The sequence below is a fragment of the Aptenodytes forsteri genome, unplaced genomic scaffold (assembly GCF_000699145.1).
Source record: "Aptenodytes forsteri isolate BGI_AS27 unplaced genomic scaffold, ASM69914v1 Scaffold523, whole genome shotgun sequence".
Classification (NCBI taxonomy): Eukaryota; Metazoa; Chordata; class Aves; order Sphenisciformes; family Spheniscidae; genus Aptenodytes; species Aptenodytes forsteri.
In genome coordinates this window covers 927,791-952,728 of record NW_008794159.1, presented here as the reverse complement: position 1 = coordinate 952,728, position 24,938 = coordinate 927,791, and the positions used below count along the sequence as shown (strand labels likewise).

The 24,938-nt window shown below is 39.7% G+C and overlaps 1 protein-coding gene across 1 annotated transcript in view; it reads right to left on the bottom strand.

Annotated features, from left to right (window-relative positions):
* CPNE4 (copine 4) overlaps positions 1–24,938 on the bottom strand; it is a 204,419-nt gene that overhangs the window by 89,038 nt on the left and 90,443 nt on the right. Inside the window, exons 3-6 of the mRNA XM_009280456.2 lie at positions 20,285–20,356; positions 16,660–16,734; positions 9,157–9,240; positions 8,141–8,230 (exon numbers count right to left, since the gene is read on the bottom strand). Of these exons, the coding sequence (XP_009278731.1) occupies positions 8,141–8,230; positions 9,157–9,240; positions 16,660–16,734; positions 20,285–20,356 (321 nt within the window). The remainder of the gene's footprint in view (positions 1–8,140; positions 8,231–9,156; positions 9,241–16,659; positions 16,735–20,284; positions 20,357–24,938) is intronic.

Genomic DNA, 24,938 nt, shown 5'->3' with positions numbered 1-24,938 from the left:
TGTATCAGATGATCTCTCCCTTGTGAAATCCACTTGCACCCCCAATTGTTGTGACAACACTTGTCATTTAGATAGCTCTTTCATCTTCAAAGCACTTCACAAACATCAATTAACCCAAATCTAGATTAATTAATCTGACAATTAATTTTCTATATATCCAGCAGTTACAATAATGGAGAAGAAACTAGTGCCTATTAAAGTCATCAGAATGAGTTCCCTTGACTCTAACAAAACCGGGATCAAGCTCATTTCTTGAGTCTATTTCTCCCTCCTAAATCTTCACTGCAATCTGGTATTTTCTTCCCCGGCATCTTCAACTGCTTTATCAAGAGTACAGCCAAGGAAAGTAGAGAAAAAAAGGAATCTGTGAGCTGAGATCACACACACCAGGAGTTAGTCAGTTTTGTTTTAAGGATGATCTTAAATCTTGCACCCCACCTGCACAGAGTTTATGAAGATTGATCGTATCAGTCCTTGACATGCTCAGATAAATCAGGGTTCCAAACACACTGCTGCAATTAATGAATTCAGGAGGCACTCACATTATAAACCGATTGCTAAATTATAGATTAACCCAAACTGACGAAACAGGGTGAGTAGTTGCAGCAAATTCCTCACAATTGCTGTAGACCTTATGAAGTAGGCCACTTGAGTTTTTAATAATCAGTGTAGTGCCTGCAACCACAGGCACATAGAGACAACAAGGGGAATATGAGAGAGAAAGAAAGAGAAACATTTAAGTATTGTAGTATTCTAATGAATCATTTACTGGAAAAGTAGGTCCAATGGCATTTATGCAAGGAGGTCTCAGAAATTGGCTTTTACAGTGTATTTACTTTAATTTTATAATAATCCTCAAAATAATGTATCATCCTCTCAGAAGACTGTTTTAAAAGTCCTACTCTGGTTAAGCAGTACGCACTTACACAAATATTTCTATTAGCTTATTAAATATACACCACATCCCAATATTTAAGCCTAATTTTTTTGTGTTTCTTTTGACCACCAAGAAGGAACTTTTTACTATCTAAAATTATCAGCTGCACAGTCAGTTTTACAAGAACTTCTCTGGAAATTCAGAACACGATAACATCCTTAAAATGACAAATAAATACTATTCAGATTATAAAGAAAGATCTGCACCCTCCAAGAATGAGGCAACTATTCTAAAGATTCCAGGAAAATGTCCTGACCTAATGAAAAAGAAATGACTTACTGAAAAAGTCATTTGAAGGCATTTTTTGATTCATATTAAAGACATGTAAAGGTTGAGTCCCCCTTTCTTGTTGTTGAAGACTTTCCACAAGAAGGACTCCATATGCAAATACCTCTTCAGCAACATCAGGGTAAGCAAGCAGGGAATGATGGGCTCCGCTGGCATTTATTTTGTGAGTAAACTGACGGGGAAAATGTAGAACTGCGTAGTTAATCAGGTATGGCTGAAATCACCCAATCAAGTAAACAAACAGCAAGTCTAGCCTGCATTGTAACTGGTTCTTGGTGCCAGTCTCTTCCTATATGGAATTAAAAGCCCAAAGAAAACAGCAACAACAAATGAGTCTTCTCTTATGGAACAGTGTGAAATCCTTCAGTTCATGCTTTTCTAATAATCATCATTTGACACTGCTTGAATTGCCCTTTGTGCCACATGCTTTTTTAAATCCTGCACAAATTATTGCTGTTGACCATAAACTGTATCTTTCCGCATTAGTGCTTCAAACACTCTATGACAGCTAAACTGTGAAAGAATAAAAGCACTAATGGATTTGTCTGAATGTATTACTTATTCCTTGTCTCTTAAGCTTTACTTGGCCTTCTTCACAGGTTCTGCTCAGTTACTTTCACCACTGGCTTTCAGAGATACTGAGGACTTATTGAAGGATTACAGTTTATAATATACCTGTATAAGCAGAGCTGTAGTTAAGTATTAAAGGTCACTGAAAGCTTATTGATCTAGAGAACACTGCAGTAATAACTCAGAGGATATCAGTATAACCACTGCTATTTGCTTGTCCTTAACTCAGAATGGAGCAGCCAATACACTTACAGACCTTTAAGAAACTTTTTTCCCCTAATGATCCATCATTTTGCATGAAAGATTCAACACTTTGAAGAAATCAGAAGGAAACATTGTTACAACTATTTGAGGAAGACCCAACCTTCCACCCCCCAAAATGCCATAACAGAGCCTGGGGAAGAGATTAATAAATTAATAATATTTTTTAAATTTAATTTTTTAATTAATAAAATTAAAATAAAGTGATTGCCTATTTCCATCCAGCAAAACATCAAAATCTTTCTCGTAGGCCGTGAAGCTTCTTCTATTAATATTGTAAGCAAGGATCACATTATATAACAGTATCAACAAGGCAGAAGAGGCACTGCATAGATTAATTAATAATGATCTACCACAAATAGCAAATTCACGGCCTATGAAAATTCACATTGGAAAGGCTAATGTATTGCTATTTATAAAGGTCTTAGTATGGAAATGAATTGAAAATCACATGACCTTTAAACTCCTGAATGCATCTCACTAGCACTAGAGCATCATAGATATACTGGGGCCTACGAGCATATGCAGATAGACCCCTCAGCAGAAAACCAAACATATAATTCGTGTGCTAAGACACAGCTACTCCAACGAATCGGATGGCCAGAGCCAAGGAAGTCAACTGGACGTAAGAGAGAATGGGGAAGAATGGCAGAACCAGGTTTTAACCTCATTAGAAGTGCGCAGGAAGAGGCAACCTTCTCATGGTTACCCAAAGGTAAGCAACAGTAACGTCTCAGGGCTTCCTGCTGCAAAGAGCCATTCATACACACAGAGGCCTTATGACCTGATGTATGTAATAGCCCTGATAACCACAGCTGTGGGTCCCACTCGTAACTGCACATGCATAAATGTCATCAGGATCAGGATCATCGTCTGTCATCTGGGTTAGGCAGGGATGAAACAATAAATGAACTGACAACAATGATACAGTTGCAACATACAGATTTTTGAAAGGTAAAAAAATATCTAATGGATATTCTTCTTCTGAAAATTTCCCCTATATGGGTGGAAGATGGAAAGGACTTTCTACACAGATATGACACAGACTTCCCCCTCTCCTTGCAGCTTATTACTTCACCTGCAGCAACGGTTTTCTTCCAGGTTTTTTTGCCTCTTTTCCTACTTTTCCTTATGAACAGAATTTCTTTCAGTGAGGTTCTCTGTACAACCTCAGCAGAAGATATTCTTATGCTATGCCATGTGTACTGTTTGGCCTCTGCCTCTACAGCACCTTGTTAGGTGTTTATTTCCCAAGTATTACGATATCTAATTCCAAAACAAAAAGATATTATCTTTCAGTGAACATTACCAGGACTCCTCTAGAAAAAGGGGAACCCTGCAACTATTAGAATGGATGGATAGTAGATGATCCCTACCAGAAGATACTCACAATGCAAGCTTGTATTTCAGATAAATCTTTGACGGCAACATACCTCACATGCTGAAACCAAACTTGAATGCCAAAGTTCCACAATTTACGGGCCCTTCAGCACAGCAGACTTGGATAAAAACTGCTCTCAGAGGGATTATATCCCTCACTCAGATTTGTCAGTAATTACCATTGTGAACTGAATCTCTTTACATATTAGAAAAGCAATGCACTACTTTTGGATCAAAGAGGTATTTTGTTCAGTTCAACGCATACACAAATTGTCTGTACCTTTAGCATTAAAAGAAGTTATGACCAGCACTGAAGTGTGACCAGACTTCTCAGATGGTTTCAATGTCTGGGAAGAAAAGCTCAGTAGGTTCTTAAATCTAATACATCTTTTTCATAATAAAAACCTAGTTCAGCAATAATTGCAATAAAGTTTTACAAGGCGTCCTGAGAGGAATAAAAAAATAACTGCTGTCTGCACCACAGCTAAATAAAGCAAAATTAGATTTTTTTTAAAAAGCCCATAAAGAATTCAAATTAACAGACTTTGTAAAGGATGCTAGCTGAAGACTTTTGAGGGAGACCCTAATTATTGGTTGCTTTGATTTTAGTGACCTTGCTTATCTTATTTTTCTAAACAGACATTTTAAACAAGAAAGTTTCAAATGCCCAGACAGTGTAAAGGCTGCTTTGGATGCAAGACTTACAAAGAGCAAACTTCCGTAAGTTAAACTGAGTTGTTTTAGTGTATTTTTGCCATGTTAATCCCCATTCCTCATAACACAAATCAGACCACTAAGCTCAGTACCCATGTGATTTCAGTGGCAGAGATGAAAGGCCAAGACTTCAGAGCTCCAAATAGCCTACAAAGGCAAGCCAAAGGTAGTGACGGTTGCCATGTGTCTGCGGTTGTTAAGAAGTCTCCCTCCATTTGCAGAATTTCCACAAGCTGACATTTCCTTCCAAGCATTTCTGGTGCCTCTTAAAGCCTGAACTTAGATTATGCCTTCCAGAGTATGTAAAAAAGAAACAGCAGGTACAGGTACAAAACTACCCAGCCTTATGCAATTACTGTTCACAGTGATCAAGCAATCCTGGCGAGAAGCTGATGCTCAGCAAGGCAGCTGGAATACACTAAATCTCCCCACATTAAATATGGCACAGGGAATTCTTCCAACTTAACAGTAACATATTGCTATATACTTTATGAAGTGAAACAAAGCAACTGAAATCAAATGTTCCAAAATATGGTAGGGTGAAGACTGGAATGCTTAGTCAATGTAAATCAAAGTATAAACATTCATACAGTGCTACACCCGTCACAGACACTTCTCTAATTCTTATAATTTCCACTCTTCTGTCCTTGTTGCCATCAAATTCCTAAGTTATAGTCCAATTCTTATAATTTCCACTCTTCTGTCCTTGCTGCCATCAAATTCCTAAGTTATAGTCCGTATAGAAAGCAAACAGAATAGTCATCTGACAAGTACTATATGCTATCTGTCAAACACAAGTGATTTTGGGGGTTGCTCTACCATAGCAGCCTTATCTTACACCCACCAAAAGGTATAAAGGGCCTGAATTTTAAAGAAGCTTCAAGCTTTTTTCTTATTTTACAGCCACAATTAATTTTAAAATATTTCTGCACTCATGAATGATCTGGTGCAAATCTTACTACTTTTAGCTTTTCTGCAAATGTCTGAACTGCAGCCTCAGGCAAATACTCAGATACCTAAATCAGGGCCTGCAAACACTTGCATACACAAATAAAAACATGTATTCTCCAAAAAAAGAAATAAAAAATCCCACAGACTCAAGACTGTTTTGAAAATTGTCAATAGGTTCATAAGATCCATCTTGCCCTGGTTCTCTTCTTCACCCAGTCCTTCACTGACTCTCCCCTCACCTTCTCTATAGGCAGTCCTAAAGCACTATTCTTGTTCCTCTTCACTTCTTCATCCTCTCTTTTGGCAGTATCATCTGCAAACAAATTCGACTACTGCCTCTCTGCTCATAGCTCAAAGACCCCCTTTATTCCCAGACCCATCTTCTTCTGCCCAAGCTGAAATCTCAGCATTTCTCATACCTTCTCACCTCAATTTCAAAAAGATGAAAGCATGTTTCTCCCTCCAGAACCACATTCCTCTACCCTTACAGACTTGCCACTTACTCTGACATTCTAGGCATCACATTTTGTTTGCATCTCTTCCTAGGTTTTCTCATCTAAGTGATTTAAAGGCCACATATACACAATGTGGTGAAGGCAGTGCTGTGCTAGTTCTGCTTTTCATCTGAGCAGCAGAAATCTGATGCATCTCTTGTCTCAAACCTATATAGTCGCCTTACTATGGGATGTTACCCATTTCAATTTAAGCTACCTCAGGAAGCAGATCCTATAAGGGCAAGCACAACTGATTGCCCTAAGTGACTGTCAGATATAAGCTGGACTAGGTGATCTGGGACCCTGTGCCAAGGAAGAGGCAGGCTGCAACCTTCTGCATCTGATTGTGTAAGATGCACCTTCAGAGAGGCTGCAAAACACAGATAATCTGTCACATTACATCTCTTCTTCAGCCTCTCAGCATCTCACATTTTGAGTGCGCCATGTTCTCTAGCATTGCCCCCTTCAGTTCTGCTCCTTTTCACCTTTGGGGAATGCTTCAGCAGCTACAGTACTCCCACCTGCCTTAACCATGTTACCTCAGTCTGTATGTCCTACCAGTGGCTTGCCCTTCTCTAGTACCCTTTCCAAGCCTTTCATAGCTCACCACATTCAAAAGCAAAACCTCAACTCCCACCTCTGCCTGAGCTGTGATGTGAGCTCATTATCCAAACAAGCACCTTCTGTGCTTTTTCCAGCGCCTCCCTTTTGTCATGAAGTAGCAGCCCAGGCGTCAGAGGCACCAATGGAGGCCCCAGCCATTGCAGTGCTCCTTGTCCTTGACTGTCCTTTGAGTCAGTCATGTTACTACCTCTGAAGGGGAGCTGCTCTTTTTTTTTTTCTTTTCCTCTCCTGGAGATCTATATTGCTTATACAACACAGAGTAATTTGCTTGTCTTCTGTGTTTCAGGCAACTAACTTATAGATATTTAATCTACCCAGGAAATTTATAAAATTGCAGCCTCCCAAGATAACAGTCATTATCCTGACACTTCACATTACTGTCATCCTACACATGCTACAGTAAATAACTCCTCTACATTTCTTTATTTGCATTAGAAATCCTCTTTAGCCAATACTGTTAAATTTGCTTGCAGTTTAAAATGGAGGCTGTTCATTCCCTACATCTCATTCTCTATTTTACTTGCTACAACTCTGTTTCAATCCCATTGGACATGCCAAACACAACTGGTTTGACCATTTACCAACTAAGGGGTAGATGGAAAGATCTTTCACAACTGCTTCCCTGTAGCACCTGAAGTGCTGACCTTCCTTCCAACATCTCAGATGCACCTGTCACAAACACGTTGGTTTGGCCTCCTAAGTATCCTGTGCTCCATCTACTTCATCCTTCACTTTTCCTTGCTACATCTCTCATTGTTTTCTCAAACTTCCTCAATCTTGTGGTACTTCTTTTGTCCTTGGACTCACCTTGTTTGCCCAACACTGCCACAAGGGACACAAACAATACATAAAGATAACCATTCATACCTGTGTCTTCCTCGTGCATCCCCAATACCACACGAACGTGTACATACAAAAACCGTGTTGGTACCACTGTTCCATAATACAGTGCTGATTTTGTGAAGTTATAAATCACAATCAGCATGACCAGTATAAATCCAAGCAGTCACAAGACTCCTTTTTACCTTCTCCATCCACTTGTGGCATGCATGGTAACATGTAGACACCAGGCATTTTATTTTTTCTATCTGCACAGCACATCCTGCAGTATGTAATGAATGAAAAATGACAATACTGCTTCTGCAGGGTTGTACGGTTATAATGATGAAAGAAGAAAGGTTTGCAGAGACGAGGAAAAAAATTTATTAGACAATTTGGTATGGTAAAAAAAAAAAAAAAAGACATACTTTTGGGTCCAATGTCCTTTCATCAGGTCTGAGAGGTTGAATAGACACTGGGGATGGTGCTCTTCGTTTAACATTTTTTAATTTAGTATTAACCTTAAACCTGATTAGAAGATATGAACAATTGGATTCAGCCTTGATTTAACCCAAGTTAGCCACAAGAAGATGCATGTTTCTACACAAAGCTCCCAAGTTCCCAACCATCAGTCTTTCTGCTGACTTGTAACACTGTCATTACTATGGCACATGTCTTTTTGTGGCCACCCTATTCTTCAAATATAATAACAGATTTCATAATTCAGTGTTTCTTTTACAGAGGGTCCCAGACATAAAAGTGAGGAAATAGGAGTTAAAATGGTGACAGGGCTGCCACTTCCCTTGAGTATACTTCCACCAGTTAAATGATGCTGGGTTCAAATTACCCAACTGATTGGCAAAAACAGCCCCATCATTTTTTGAGGTTCCTGTAAGAAGTATAGAGCATAATCTACTGATTACAGTGGATTACCACTTCTCTGCATCCTTAATTTGATTGTGGTAATCATGAAGCAGCTGTGTGATCATCTTTTCCATCAAAGAAGAGGGCAGTGCAGAGCAGCAATCTTCAATTGAAAAAGGGAGACAAAGTTTTGTTTTCTATGAGTAAAACTATTCAAAAAGTAGGAATGACTTCTGACCTTTAGCCTGCGGTCCTGGTCTCCACTGCACAGAGAATTTACAGACACTTTAAAGGTCTTCCAGGCTGGATTTAAGTTATTCATCACAACCTGTGAGTGAAAAGAAAGGAAGGGAACCCTTAACATTTGCACATCTCCAAACAGAATGCTAAAAAGAGCCACAATTTTCAGTACAGTACATTCACCAGAAAGAGAAGAAAGCAGAGCTCAGCTGGAGGTTTGCAGAACAACATGCATGGGATATGTGCCCTTGAGCAACCTGCAGTTTGCAACACTCCTCCTCTGGAAAGCCCCAAAAAGGAGCCCAGGTAGGAAATGGACCCGTACACAGATCATGCTACAGAGATTGCCCCAGCACTGCTATGCCTCAGCGGGGGCGTAACTCACAAGGGAAAGGTTGTGGAAAACATCCCTGAACTGGAAGCCACGGAAGAGGTGCAGGACAGGGCAATGGGGATGGGCAGCATCAATTTACAGACACATGGTCTGTCTTGCCAGGAAGATTTTATGGGATCCATAACAGACAGGCTCATAACTTGTACACCTGCCACAGCTCAACCCTGTACACCTAAATGCTACTTTTTAAGACAGTGCCAGTCATTACCATGGAAGCAGTAATGACACTGTGACATAGGAAACAAATGTAAAGCACCCAGACTACAAATCTCTTTAGCACCAGCAACCTGGGAGGAGGTGGAGAAGATGCAATGTAGTATTAATGGGAAAATATGATACTGGCTGTAGCATGGTTTGGGCTAAATATGTATATGTATGTATAACTCCTGACCTTCAAAAAGAATATCTGCCAGTTTAATTAAATTTGGATCTTTGGCTTCAGTACCATCTTCCCTTACTCTCATGTGCGTAAGTCAAGACCTGATACCCATTAGTCAATAATTACACAAGAGATAGAAGTGTTTTTAAATGTGGGTGCTTGCAATACCCTTTGTGACATGGGAAGCACAAACTATTCCTCCTGACAGCCCACCTGTGTCCTTGGACAGTAAATTTCTTACCTCAGTTCTGTGAACAAGTTGTTGGGTTGCATCATCATTCATCCGGAAAATCTCCAGAAAAGGATCAGATTTGCTGAAGAAATCCTAAAATAAAATATAAGACAGGTTACTCTTGAGACTTCTTTTTCTTTGAGCTTTTCAGGCACAGCACACTGGTGCTTCCCTGACTGCTAATGAAAAAGGAAAGCCAGCGTGGTTTTAGTGAGACCTCTTGGTGTCTCTCAACAATATTTCATTCTTGTCCTTGTTCCACAGGGACTTCCATGGCACTGCTGCTGTTCTCAGTTTGACTATTCAATCGTGTCAGGCAGAACTGTAAAATGTCATTTTACAGCCTTTTCCCTTCTTACACCCAGTCCAGATTCCTGAGCTTTAGCTCCTTCATCCACCTAGCTTGTTTTGTTCTGCCTCCATACCTGTCTGGTCTTTTGACATGAGTTTTATCATGCAAAGCCCTTTGAAGTATATTCTACAGTGGGGTTGAATTTCAGACTAATCACCCACCCTCTCAGAACTGATCGGCCAAGACATTGTGCTGCTACCAGCTAACACAAGTACTGGCAAGATGGATTAGAGAAGGTTAGAGAAGCAAGTCCTCTTTAGGATGTGATAACATGGCCCATGTTAAGATGACAAACAGAGCAGGGGAATGCAGAAAATTACTTGATATCTCTAAGTACAAGCAAATCTGTGACAGACATTGAGGTTCACATACTCACTGCACCGCAGAACACCTTCCCCTAGTCTTGCACTCAGCTAACAACCCTGAGTGTTCTTACACAAATGTAAATTAAGTTGCTTTCTATAGCAGTGCTGCAGTCTGGCCGCAGCCTCTTTAGTTTCAACAACATCTCATTTCTTCTGGACATGCTGGCTGGGGAGCGGAAGAGTAGCTGGGTGTTAGCCCTCCACAGCTGGAGGGGGAAAGCTGGCTAATGCAAATTTCTAACTGTGCAATGCCGCAAGAGCAGAATTCAAATGGACTCAGCCCATTTTCTGTAGTTTCAACTCCCTTCTTCATTTTCTTCTTCAAAAGAGCCACATGATTAACTTTATGCATATGAACATTATTCTTCTCTGTAGGCCATATCCAAAACCACAGACCTCCACATCAATTTGGGGAAGCGAGGAATTCTATTTGCTCTCCCAGTGCTTCTGTAAAAGCATTAGTGCAAAAATGACTGTAATATGCATAGTTCTACAATTTTCTCCTCACCAAATGCCCACCATACTTATTTTTGACTAGCTGGATAGCTGTTGGGATGGGAACAGCTTTGGATACCATGCTAAGTTTTGGTCAAATTTGTCTTTAGGGCATTTTTACAATTCCACAACTGCAAAACAAGCAAAGAAATCAGGGCTTTGAAAAGGGACACCTGAATTTGAACGTCTGGAGAAGGAAGTGAGTCCCTAGGGACCACGAAGCCTTTGGCAAGGCTCAAGCAACCTGAAGTCTTTTCCATGCCCTAAAGATGACATCTATCAGTGTTGTGTTCAGAGTGCTGTTCTGTGAATGATCTGTTTCTTTTCCTACTAGAGAAAAGGTAATGGTATGTTTAGAAACTGATGCAAAGCATGTGCATATGTATTTGTTAAATCTTAACACGTGGAGCTCTGAACAACAATGCTGTTTAGGCCGTATGTTTGCCTATTTATTCCAATTACATGGTTACAGGACATTTAATGTAAGAGTGTGTAGAACCAGCACAAAACCCAACAAAGTCTGTAACTCTTAAGGTTTGCTTCAAGGCCCTGATGTAGATTTACTATCTGGACTCCATTCAGCACTTGAAACTGCTAGTATATAGGGGGCTTTGGTGATCAAATTCTGGCAGATTACTACTGCGTAGCAAAGAGAACAAGCAGAGAGTGAGGGTGCTGGTTTAATCATAGCGACACCAAAATCTAGAGTGCGTAGGGTTAAAAAAGATTGAGCTGCCTCTTCTCACACATAAGTACACTGACTGAAGCTGAGTAAAAGCTTAATGTTAACAGATTCTTTATCAAATGCAAGTTTGATAAGAAACGTTATCTGAAAGAAGACACCTCAAGATGATACATCCAAAGAATGCACCCTGGAATGCAGAAAAATTCAGAAGAGAAACCAGGATTTTGTGTAAGACTCAAAATATAGTACCATTGCCAGCTGAGTATTATGAAAGCTGAAACAGCACATCAGCACAAGGGAATTAATTTTTAACATTGGTTTTTAACTACCAAGGCAATACCACCTAAAGGGAAAGATTTTAATGCTGGGTTATAGCTTATATCGCCCCCCCCTTCAACGCCAAAACAAAGCCTAATTCCTTTCAGAATGAAGGTACAAACAAAAAATCCTTCAATATTGAAGATGCTTTGTAACAACTCAAAAATGATATTCTGAAGAAAGATTTTATGTCATAGCTATTAACGTTTTCAAAGCTTGTTATGCTGAATCTAACAGCTTCGCATTATCTCACAAGAACATCCTCTGAAAGAATAGCAGCAATAAAGTTTTAATGTTTTGATATTTTAATAATGTTTAAATGATTAATGTAATGCATTTGCTAGTGGTATAATGCACACTGTTCTTTCAGTATGTGCAGCGGTTACACAGTAATAACACAAGTACTTGGCTTAAACTTTTAAAAATTAATTACCTTTGTTTCTGAGCACCTAGTTTGACATGTCTTTTAGTACATTAATTTTCAGAGCATGACACTTCTTAAAGTTCAGGTTTGGGGGTCAAGTCACAGGACCCTCAGAAAAGGGCTGAAGTAGCCAAAAGACACTAATAATTTTGAAAATTCTTCAGCAGCAAGACAGGGCATCTAAGGATTTTTTTTTTTTTTTTAGTAGTTTAGTACCAGGGAAATATATAAAAAAGCAATATTAGCTTATATTTTGCAGACATTTGCTGGAAAATCTTTCCCAAGCAATGATAACTGCCTCTCTCTGAACAGGAAAAGCAGTTTGCCTGCCTCAGTGCTCGTAATTTATTATAGCTATCATAAAAACGTAACTGCTTGTTATGGTAATTGTGACACAGCTATTAATGCAATAGAACCTTTCCAAAAGTTATTGTTCCACTGTGAAGTGTTCTCAGTGGATCTCTTGGAACAAAGATGTGCCATCTGAGCGGACTGGGCTTCAATAAAACATGAAAGTGCAGTTATACCTTCCCAACAAGCACTGCAATAAAAAATATAACCTTTATCCCTGCAAAGTCAATTAACTAAAGGAAGTTTTCATACCTATGACTTCTATAATTTTTTACTGAATGTTTCAGCCACCGCTCCAGGAAAAATTGAGTAGGCTTTACTTGTTTTATGGTGTCTCTAAAACTCTTGCAGTTTTATGTGGGGGGAGTAAAAAAACCCAACAAACATATACTGCCTGTTAAATTAGACCAACAAATTTTGTTTAATCTGCCAAAAACGTGTTGTTCACACCTTTTTCCTTAGTGGAGGAAACTCATACATTTAAGGACCACAATCTGGATCCTCTTTCAAGGAATTTTCCTTTAAAGAGTGGAGGAAGAAAACTGTTGTCCATTCAAGATATCACTGATGGTAATGGATGGAAAGAATTTTATTTTTTTTATCCTTAAAGCACATCCAGAACCTCCCTCCACCCCTTCCTTTATCCCCAAGTTGTGAGACATTTGGATTCAACTTGTCTTCTGCCACCCCCACAGCTACCAGTGCAGGAATGCCTGGGGTTACAAAAGTGACCCTGTGCAGCAGAGTGTGAACGATTGCTCCCACAGGCTTCCTCTGTCTTTCAGGAGAATCCCAGGCCAGTTCCAGCCCTCAGTCTGCTTCTCTGATGTTACATGTCTACTCAGGTCTTCACTGCTCTGACTAGGGAGAGGCATGCAAAACCATGCTTAGGATTTCACAAGATGGGCTCTTCTCAATTCTCTGATGGTTTTTTTGGACCTTTATGTGACATCAGGGCACTCATGCTTTTTCACCAATGGCTGAACTATACAATTTAAGTAATTTCAAACCTTAATATCAATAATTACTAATAGTGCCTTGCATCTACTGACGTCAAAGTTCATTATAAGCCATACCAAAAGCCCTAGCCTTTTCCTATAAACGAGATAAGCCAACGTTCAGCTAGGTTTAGAGCTCCATCTCCAGCTGGAGGAAATGGAAAGACTTCTTTCAACTGTAATAGTGATTTTCATTAGCTGAAGACAGGAGTTTTGATTCAGATAACATACGATGAGTCATTGCCCGAGTTGCACACTGCACCATCCAGGAACTTTTTATTAGATGAAGCCCACCTTGACCGGACATGTTAAAATGGTAAGAATGACAATGTTCTTGCACTATTTCAGAATGATCCTCCTTAATTTATCTCCATAAAGGGTTTCAACCACTCTCTAAAGCTATTGCCCAGACAACATTGATCTGGCTCAGAAGCACACTCTGGCAGTATCCTTTTAATTTATACCAACAAGAGCCATACGCAATCATAATATCCACACCAGATTACATTTTACATTTGTGGAAAAGGAATGACCAAGTGAAGTCTTACTATGTTGTACATTTCCTTTCCTTTTTCTAGATGTGACAGCATGTGGAACAGGAAGAAACTTGTGTACAACTTTGGAAATCAGGCCTAAAGATGTCTGTCGAAAGACAGATTGTTAAATCTACATTTTGACACCTAGATAAATTATGTGATTCAGAAACACTAAGACTCCAGCAACTCTGAAGGAAGAGGTAATTCATCTTTCAGATGAGAAGCAAATTAAGGTCCTGATCATTTATGATTGTTAATGATCCTGAGCACAGTAATGTTATTTACCTGTATGTTCTAAATAAATTCTGGTACCATTAATCTTTCTGGGTACTTTCTGCTTGTCTGACTTTTCCTGGCAGCTTCAACTGAAAATACTATTCATCAGTTACGGCCTGATTTTGAAATCTGATGTATGTATCCAAAAGTACTCTCACTAATTTGATTTTAAACTACTCACATGTCAAATGTTTACAAGCACATGCTTAGAGCATTAGAATCATAAACTTTTGTATAGTGTTACTATATAGTTCTAATTAGAAGCAGCTTTATATAAAGGAAGGGACTATATAGTAATGGTAGATATAGTGATCGAGTACAATTGTAACTATCTGATCTTCAATTATATGTAAAGCCCTATTATCTAAAGAGGGTCATAGTCTTATGACATCTACTAATTACAAAGATATTCCCCAGATTACCTCAAATAATTATGTGTCTTCTATTACACTGAAATAACAGAGAGTGTGCCTTACAAACAGTCATCTGGATTTCTTGGGCTGTGTATTGCTTGAGGTGGTATTATATGTGTATTGCTGAACAACAATGGGTATTTTCAGAAAGAAGTAGTCCTTATAATAAAGAGCAGTGTTTGAGTCAGTGGAGAGTTTTCTTATAAAAGAGGGAAAATCTTTTTAACAAATATGCAAGAGACTTTTTCTCACATTCAAGCTACATTTTGTTGAACAAAATGTGTATCATGGCTGAGCTGTTATGAAGTTTTCCAGCTTTAAGATGCTTACTTCAACTGTAACATCTTTGACTACTTATAGAAAGCTCACTTCTCTAAGCACTTCTGATCTGTGACATTTTAAATAATTAAATTGTCTTCCTTATAGCGTAATTAAATTGTCTTGGTTTTAATTAGATTCCCTTGAGGGTTTTTTTTAATTACTTTGCAACTTGAGGAAAGCCTCATTGTGAACATTCATCTGAAATCTCTGTTTAATAATATAAGGCAAAAAATATCTGTCAGGAAAATCTCATCAAATTATATTTGCAGGCATTCTTATATCTTTCAGTAAGGTTAATATCAAGCAGCTTACCTTGTCATCCAATTTCCGCGCACTGAATGAAAGTTCAACGTAGTCGTCATTGCCAGACAATTCCTCAGCAATCACCTAAATGGAAAGCTACATTTGAGTTTTGCGTGGTGTAATGAAAGGGGAGAAAGATGCCATTTTCCAGTGTGAAGACTGTAGACCCCATTAGGAAACTAAAGTGTGGTACAAGTTAATATGTTTCTCTTTGCAGTCAGGAAGGGCTAAGAGCATTCAGTGAATCCCTTGCTCAGCTGATGTGTGGCACCTTGTTAAGCCTATAAACCCGAACCACTTTCTATCACGCGACTATGCCTTGTCAATCACCTGTCAATGGACAGACCTCAAGATCCGTCAGGGATCCCTTTCCTCTGACCAAGTACATTTCCTCAGGTAGGACAATGGAGAATTCCACAGTCTCACAGTGTCCAAGGGGACAGAAAAGCTATAAAAGAGTTGTATTATTTGGGTCTAAATCCTGGCTTATTTTTATGTTGCTTCAGCGTCATTTGGCAAGCTAAATGGAAAAAGAAGTGAAGTCACCTGTCATTAGTTGCCATGAAAGGCACATTTACAGTAGGAGAGTTCTCCTGGTATAGTTTTTCTGCAATAGCTATTTTTGCAAAACCTTTTACTGTAGACTGAGTCAGAAGAAAGTAACACTAAAATAATGTAGTGTGATTCTTTCAGATGGCGTAAGCTATGCTGATAATGATGCCAGTCACTGTGCATCATGCACTGTGTTGTTTAAAAAAAACCAACAAAAACAACCAACACAGCCTTCCTGACTAGGCCATTAAGATGCTTCAGTGGAGAGAAGCTATTAACCAAATGTGGGGATATTTCACTGAAAAATGCTCTTTGAAAGAAACCTTTCAAAGAGACCTTTGAAAGAATTCTATTTGACAGTTATAAAATATTTCCCTATTGTAAATATTCACCCCAGAGATTAAATTGCCCAAAAGAACCTATTTTGGTCTGAGCTCCCCAGCCAGGCTCAGACCATCTCCACCGCACAGACTCCAGGTCCTCAGGGAGCCGCCGGGACACCCCAAATATTCTTCAAACCATCTGAAGGCTGCTGAGGTTAGAGCTGCAGTCAGAGCGCTGCAGCGCGGGATGCTTTTACTGCCCAGGTATGCAGCTCCCAGGAATTAGCCAGGCTGTCAACAATGGGTATTTTCAGAAAGAAGTAGTCCTTATAATAAAGAGCAGTGTTTGAGTCAGTGGAGAGTTTTCTTATTAAAGAGGGAAAATCTTTTTAACAAATATGCAAGAGACTTTTTCTCACATTCAAGCTACATTTTGTTGAACAAAATGTGTATCATGGCTGAGCTGTTATGAAGTTTTCCAGCTTTAAGATGCTTACTTCAACTGTAACATCTTTGACTACTTATAGAAAGCTCACTTCTCTAAGCACTTCTGATCTGTGACATTTTAAATAATTAAATTGTCTTCCTTATAGCGTAATTAAATTGTCTTGGTTTTAATTAGATTCCCTTGAGGGTTTTTTTTAATTACTTTGCAACTTGAGGAAAGCCTCATTGTGAACATTCATCTGAAATCTCTGTTTAATAATATAAGGCAAAAAATATCTGTCAGGAAAATCTCATCAAATTATATTTGCAGGCATTCTTATATCTTTCAGTAAGGTTAATATCAAGCAGCTTACCTTGTCATCCAATTTCCGCGCACTGAATGAAAGTTCAACGTAGTCGTCATTGCCAGACAATTCCTCAGCAATCACCTAAATGGAAAGCTACATTTGAGTTTTGCGTGGTGTAATGAAAGGGGAGAAAGATGCCATTTTCCAGTGTGAAGACTGTAGACCCCATTAGGAAACTAAAGTGTGGTACAAGTTAATATGTTTCTCTTTGCAGTCAGGAAGGGCTAAGAGCATTCAGTGAATCCCTTGCTCAGCTGATGTGTGGCACCTTGTTAAGCCTATAAACCTGAACCACTTTCTATCACGCGACTATGCCTTGTCAATCACCTGTCAATGGACAGACCTCAAGATTCGTCAGGGATCCCTTTCCTCTGACCAAGTACATTTCCTCAGGTAGGACAATGGAGAATTCCACAGTCTCACAGTGTCCAAGGGGACAGAAAAGCTATAAAAGAGTTGTATTATTTGGGTCTAAATCCTGGCTTATTTTTATGTTGCTTCAGCGTCATTTGGCAAGCTAAATGGAAAAAGAAGTGAAGTCACCTGTCATTAGTTGCCATGAAAGGCACATTTACAGTAGGAGAGTTCTCCTGGTATAGTTTTTCTGCAATAGCTATTTTTGCAAAACCTTTTACTGTAGACTGAGTCAGAAGAAAGTAACACTAAAATAATGTAGTGTGATTCTTTCAGATGGCGTAAGCTATGCTGATAATGATGCCAGTCACTGTGCATCATGCACTGTGTTGTTTAAAAAAAACCAACAAAAACAACCAACACAGCCTTCCTGACTAGGCCATTAAGATGCTTCAGTGGAGAGAAGCTATTAACCAAATGTGGGGATATTTCACTGAAAAATGCTCTTTGAAAGAAACCTTTCAAAGAGACCTTTGAAAGAATTCTATTTGACAGTTATAAAATATTTCCCTATTGTAAATATTCACCCCAGAGATTAAATTGCCCAAAAGAACCTATTTTGGTCTGAGCTCCCCAGCCAGGCTCAGACCATCTCCACCGCACGGACTCCAGGTCCTCAGGGAGCCGCCAGGACACCCCAAATATTCTTCAAACCATCTGAAGGCTGCTGAGGTTAGAGCTGCAGTCAGAGCGCTGCAGCGCGGGATGCTTTTACTGCCCAGGTATGCAGCTCCCAGGAATTAGCCAGGCTGTCTACAGCCTCAATAAACTTCAGTATCATCGGGATTTTTTAATATCTTTCTTCTTTCTTTGACAGAAACTAACAGATTCTGCATTGGGCATAACTGGCAGGGTTTTGGTAGCAGGGACTGCAGGGGTGACCTGTGTGGGGAGGCCGTGAACTGCCCCATGCTGGTCACAGCTGGGTCCAGCTGGTTTGGCAGTGGGCAGCAGCTCCCAACTGCATCCCAAAACATCAACCCATCAGAAGTGCATATGGCGCCTCTGTATGAACATATTCAAGAAAGGGTGGCAGCTGCTAGAGGCAGGAGGCACAAACGGAGGTGCAGTAGGAAGCCTGCGAGGCCACCCTAAAGAAGATCCAGGAGGAGGCACGGGGAAAGAGATGCTGTAGAGGACACAGCTGGAGATACGCTCTTGGAAGGAGGTACTCCATGCCAGAGGAGGTACCTCTGAGGGCCTGCAGGTAAGCCTACGTTGGAGGAAGGACACCTCCAAAGGGACTGTGGGGCGTTAAGACTATTCTGGCTGTGACAACTCACAGGAGCGAACTGTGGTATTTCCTCATGCAAAATATTCTCATGCAGCCATGTAGGGGCACAGATGCTTAACCGTGCATGAAAGTATCATCACACAAGCACATATGAGGTGTTTCACATGTTCCAGGCAAATGTGAGCTTGCTGGAAATTTGGTTCATAGAGTCTGACACAACATTTCTCTTCCACGTAGTTTGATGGTTTAAAAGGTCATAAGCTGTATATGACAAACAGTGCTGTGGGATTTGCACACCAAGTTTCACAAATATTTTTAACTGACAATAATGTCTCTGTTTGACAGACGTCCAACTGGAGAAGCTGATCAAGGTTCTGGTTTTATCCCACAGTCATATAATAAAACTGTATTGATGAGACATTACACAGTCAAAGGGCTAATAAAATTCCAGCAAAACATGCTGAGAGAGGAATTTTCAAAATCCTACAAAAAATTCATAATTCACTACACTGAACAAGTTAGGAAACTAGTATTTATAACTTCCATACTTGACAGACACCTGGTATGTACCCCAGGTACAGAAATAATGATACACATCGATTTTGACTTATTCTGTTGAGGCAGCAAACTTCTCACACAATATTTTTTGTCTGAGTTCAGTTTTCTCCCATTTGAGTAAAGTCGACATGCTCTTTAGTACCACTGGCCAAAGCCAAAGCAAGTAACTAAGGTCCATGGTTCATGGTTATCATCCAGTGTTAGGCCAGCAGGGACTATTAACTCATTTTCTCTCATCTTCTATATATCACAGGGCATTAATTTTTGCCAGAACACCCTACTAGCAAGCCTAATGATTTTAGTTGAGCTAAAGCACTTGTGTTTTCACAAGACTAAACTCCTTCGTGTCCCTCATAGAGCGGGGGGGGGGTGGTCCAGAACACCATGGCGATGGACAAGATGAAGTATGCCCAGATAATGCCAGCAGGCAAAACACACCAAGTTATTTAGGGAGCAAAACTCTCTCCTGGTTCTATTCAGCCAGAAGAGCGGGGAATTCCTTTCCAATCCCAGACCAAAAATGAGTTTCACCTTATGCATTTAAGCAAATCCCTTCCCAGCCAGGCACCAAGGAAGACATCTAAGAAAGAAAATTCCCTGGGCTCTCAGAAAGCATTATCTCTCACAGTCTGCTGTCTCTTCTGTGGCTGAAGGCAGAAAAAAAAATCCAAACAATCAAGCCAAAAGAAACCCATCTGGCTAGTTGCACATCAAGGAAAAAAATCCTTCTCAACCCCATGAGGCAACAGAGCAGGGATCCCCAAAGAAGAATATTTTATTATAGTCTTTGTCTTAATGCAGAGCTGCAAATGTCACAAGCATGCTAGGTTCAGTGCAGACAAGCTTGATCTCTCAAACAAGCCAGCAAAGAGAAAGATGAAAGAGAGGTAATACATTGATTTGCAGATTTCAAGATACATATGGGGCTGCTATAACTATCAGATCCGTAACTGCATTACAAGACAGCTAAAATACCTAATCTCATCAAACTTCTGCATTTGGTGTTGCTGTGTGCGTGTGTTTTCTGAGTTGGTTTTTTTTTTTTAGAAACTGGAAAAAGCCCAAAGGCCGAGAAACATCAGACTCCTTCGTGTGTCAAAGCGGGTCAAAATGAATTTCTTAAGGTTCTAGAGCTTCAATTAAAAGTAATCAAGCAGCACAACTTTCTTGCTGTCATCAAAGTACCTTAAAAGTAGTAGTAGTAGATATTGTGGCTTTTGTACAAATCATACATTATTTGTTGCCATTTCCTTACAACTAGCATTTGTCAGAAACAGTACAAGTAATCTGTTAAGTAAACAATTTAAATATGTTTCTCAATCAAGGGTTGTTCTGGTTACTTAGCAGGATGCTTTTAGGGAGAATGAGTCACATGAGATGTTTCTAAATAACAGGAAAGTAAGAGTGTATTTAAGACTGACTTACTGTTATAGATGACTTTCCTGCTGTGTTCCCATGTTTGAGTAAGGACTTGGAGAGTTTCCTCTGAGAAACAATCTGCACAAAAATAGAAAAAAGGGAAAAAATTAGAATCTGTCGTAAATACATGGCTTATTGTGATTTCATTTTTATGTTGCTTTTTTTTTTTATCAAGGTAGTGTCTTAATCCACAATCAGAGTTAGCACAGTAAGACCACGACTGAGAACAAAGGTTCCCCAGGAAACCTGCAGACAGGATGCAATGGAAGGACAAAGCAAGCAGATGGGGTCAAGCAGAATGGAAAGAACACAATTCACCGAGTTGAACAGAATAGTGGAAATTGCACTTCAGACTTTCCTCAACTATTGCTGTGATGGCGACAGCAGGACAGACGCAAGCTTTAAATGGACTTAGAATACAATAAGGGGGGAGCTGAACACAGCAAATCTATCAGAGATGCCTCCAAAACCCATTTATTTTTATAGGAAATTGAAGTCCATTTCAAAGAGAAGGCATTTATTTTATTTCAAAATATCAGCAACTCTAAACTCAGGACAGAAGAAAGCAATCTGCCCCATAGTTTTAGTTCCAAAATTGTCTCCTTTGCTTACCAGGTACCAGACCTCCCCTGGAACTCAGCATTGCAAATGAACTTGTCCATTGACCAATTTATAAATGTACTTCAAATAAATGTTATCAGAGTGACACTGACAAAAGATGTTATTTCCTGTATCAATAATCATTCAATTTCCCTAACAATCTTGAAACATTCAAAACTAGACCAGTAAAAATATTAGATAAGGAAAACCCCTTACAATAATGCATAATTAGTAAGCTACAGTGATGTCCCAGAATATTAGATCCCCCCTGTCTGTAAAGTAAATGCTGTATTAATTTATTTATTTTTTAATTGGAAAACTTCAAAATGTAGACAGATGTAGAGGTAACTCCAAACACAGCTTAGGAATCACAATCAATATTATTTTTAATGCGGCAATATTACAGCAGGATTGTGTTGTGCCAGGTGCTGTGCAGATACCGAGCAAAAGATTGCTTCTGCCCTGGGAAAAACCCTAAACTCTGGATTGTGGCTTTTATACTGGAAACAGTCCTTTCCCCCATGCAACATTACTTGGACAACTTCACCCGGTTGGCTAATCTATAACACTTCAAATAAAATGATCCACAAATAGACATCTTTGGCAAAATATGCAGAAGTATTAGTTGTAAAAGAGAGGCAATCATCATCAGAAAAGAATGGCTCCAGGCCCTTCATTAGAGTCCTGGGCATCATACACATTTCAGCAATAAACCACATCAGTAGGTAATGGCCAGAGCCGGAGGAGGGTGAGTAATGCAAAGTCACGGCCAGGCAAAAAAGGTGCTGTGAGATAGGAGTGAATAGGATGTAAATTTTAGCCTAACATCACCGTGGGGAAACATATTTGTCCTGCCCATCAGTTTGCTGAATTGAACAGAAAAGCAAGAGCGGCACCTCAGACTATCCTCAGCTACTGTCATGAGACAGGCAGGAGGACAGAAGCAAGTTTTAAATGGGCTTTAAATGTGAGACAGGAGAGCCATCAAAGGGCTGGATAACAGGCTTGCCACAGGGCTGGACAGGACATCCAGAATCACTTTGTCCAGCTTCTCAGTCCTAATGCAGGACCAGTTGCACCTGGGTCAGCTATACCTGACAGATGTGCATCTAATCAGTTCTTAAAGATATCCAGAGGTAGAGAGAAGCACCCTCCTCTGGCAATTTATTATGGTATTCATTATCCTTACTATAAATATGTTTTCCTAACAGCTAACCCAGTTCTTTGCAGTTTAAGCCCATTATTTCTCTCCAATGCACTACGAATAAGTAAGACAATCTTTTTCCCTTCCTCTTTCAGGCAATCTTTATATCTGAAGACTAATATCAACTCTCCACAGTCTTCTTTAGACTACAGAACCTAAGTTTGTCCTATCTTTCCTTTTTGACCAAACTTCCTAGCCCTCAAACCATTCTCACTGCCCTCTGCTGAGCCCTCATGGACTGGCCCATGTCCTACTCTTAGAATAATGCTCAAAATTGGACATAATACTCCAGGTCCTTCCTATGCAAGAAGAGCTTCTCATGCCTTGCAAGCTATGCTGCTGATACACTCCAGAATTGCATTTGACTTATTTTAAGAACACCATGATACTGTTAACTAATGTTCATTTTACGACCATTTCAGATTGCCAGCTGTTTCTTACCCTGCGTTTTTGCAGCTGGCTATTACTTAAGTGAATAATTTAACACTTGTCCTTTTTGGACTGCCTTCCATAAACCAGCCTGCTGCCATCATCTCACTCACTTTTCCACATTAACTTTTGGATTTCACCACTAGTATTGGTCAGTGGCAACAACAGACAGGAGTACAGATAAGATGACCAGTACTACCAGGATTCAGATGTCCTTTTTCTTCCCTAGGATCTTGGAAAGATTGTTTGCTGTGACCCCTTAAGTCACCCATACCTCTGTTTTCTTGCCACCTAAACAGATTCAAGTAAAAATTGTTGCGTTCCTGTGAACTATGAGGTGCAATTTAAAAAAACCTTATTTGAGATTCTCAGATGAGAGGTAATACAGAAATACGACAGATTATTCTTAACATATCATTAAACTATGGGTTCTGTACCAACCAGGCAATGAATTATGGCAGTTGAGGAGCAGGGCCCATTTATCTCTATGACTTCTCCCCATTCCCTGAGATGCACAGACAACTTTGTAAAATACATTAAGCTCTTCCACTGAAAGCTGTGGGTATTGTGTACCAGAAACCTTTTCAGATATGTTACATATATATACCCCCGGTATGAGATAGAACTTGGATGGGAACCTGTCCTTCAGCTAGTGTCCTTTAGAAACAGCAGGACTTCTCCCCCTGAACTACCCAAATTCCTACAGCTCCCTTTGCTGCTTTGGAAAGTGTCCCAGCTTTCAAGAGGCATCGGGCAGACAGAAACGTGAAACTCGGGAGCTCCCATGCAGGTGGCAGATAGACGGCTCGCAGTTCCAGAGAAGATAATTTATTCTGACATTCCCATTAGTAGATCACATTAATAAGACTTGCTCTCTAAGCCATTAGCATCATTGTGACACAGTAAGCACTCTGCATATGTAAATATGTGCATTTGGGTGCAACTGTTTACCAGTTGTTAATTAAGTGGCCAGTAAAATGAATCTTCCATCTGGCAACAATGTGCCAACATGATTGCCTCAAACTGTAATTAGCGATTTAGGATCCGCAGACTATCGTTGCAATAACTGTCAAGGAATCTATTTTCCTTAGCAGTAAATTGCCCTTTTTGTTCATGCACTGTACAAACCAGCTCTCATTGGTTAAAAGAACCACTTCTAAAGAAGCTGCCATCAATTAGATATCATATTTATTGTTTATGTATCAGTGTAAATCTTCTTCTGAACATTATCATAATAAGCGTTTGCTGACCTGATTGCCAGACAGCAAGTCCTAAACAACGATAACTCGAGGGCCTAGAAAGCATTTGTTTAAATTCAGAATTACAGAGATAGCTGAACTGGCAAGATGGCTTACAAGAAGGTAATTAACGACAGGTCTTCCATTTGTCAGGAGTCTTTGGTTTGACTCCTACTTCAAAAACTTGCAATTTAAAACTTCAGCTTCAGAGAAAAAGGTGTTTTATCCAAAACTGATGTGAAGAAGTGCAGAAAGTAAACGTCTCTCTTCTTTCTAAAACACAGATAGTAGAATCCAGTTCAGTCCTAGTAAACCTCATTACATTTCCAGAACATATTTTTTCATAAACATTTATTAGAAGCATGACCTACCAGTGAACAAATGGATGTAGAAACCTCAGAGATTTAAGAGGTGAGGCTAAGAGAGATTTAGGAAGTGAAGTTAAGTTTATTTGCAGCTACAGCCACATATAAACTACTACCCAGTTCTGGTCTGAGACAGCCGCATGTCCAATAACACATATCATACCGAATACGTTTGCAAGAGGTGGGAATAGGAACACAATGTGAAAGCTGCTGCTCTGTTTCAGAGAGGGAGGATATATACATGAAGTGATTCCTATTTATCAAATATGCAATCATCTAAACAGAACATCTCGACTAGATTTCTGGTCTGAGGTGCTAAGGTAAGATGGGGGTGGGAAATTCCCTTGAAGATGATCTTAATTTGCCTTATTACATACAAGCCCAAATAGGTTAAAGACAGATCTGAACAGATGCTCTATATTGCTGTAATTAAATCTGGATTCACATGTTGCCATTTGATCCTATTTCCAATTTAAAATATACAAAAGGTGCTTTGCTTTTTTTATTTTAAAAGTATGAACAGATGCAACACTTTGGATAAAAGCACCGAGGCACTGACACCAGCTGTGTACAGTGCATTGCTCAGCAGTCACTCAGAGACAAGGACTCTGATAAAGGTTTGCCTCTCTCCTATGTCTGAGTCGTGACTGTCGTGGTTTAACCCCAGTGGGCAACTAAGCACCACACAGCCGCTCGCTCACTCCCCCCCCCGATGGGATGGGGGATTGAATTGAAAGAGCACAAGTGAGAAAACTGGTGGGTTGAGACTGTCGTGGTTTAACCTCAGTTGGCAACCGAGTACCACACAGCTGCTCACTCACTCC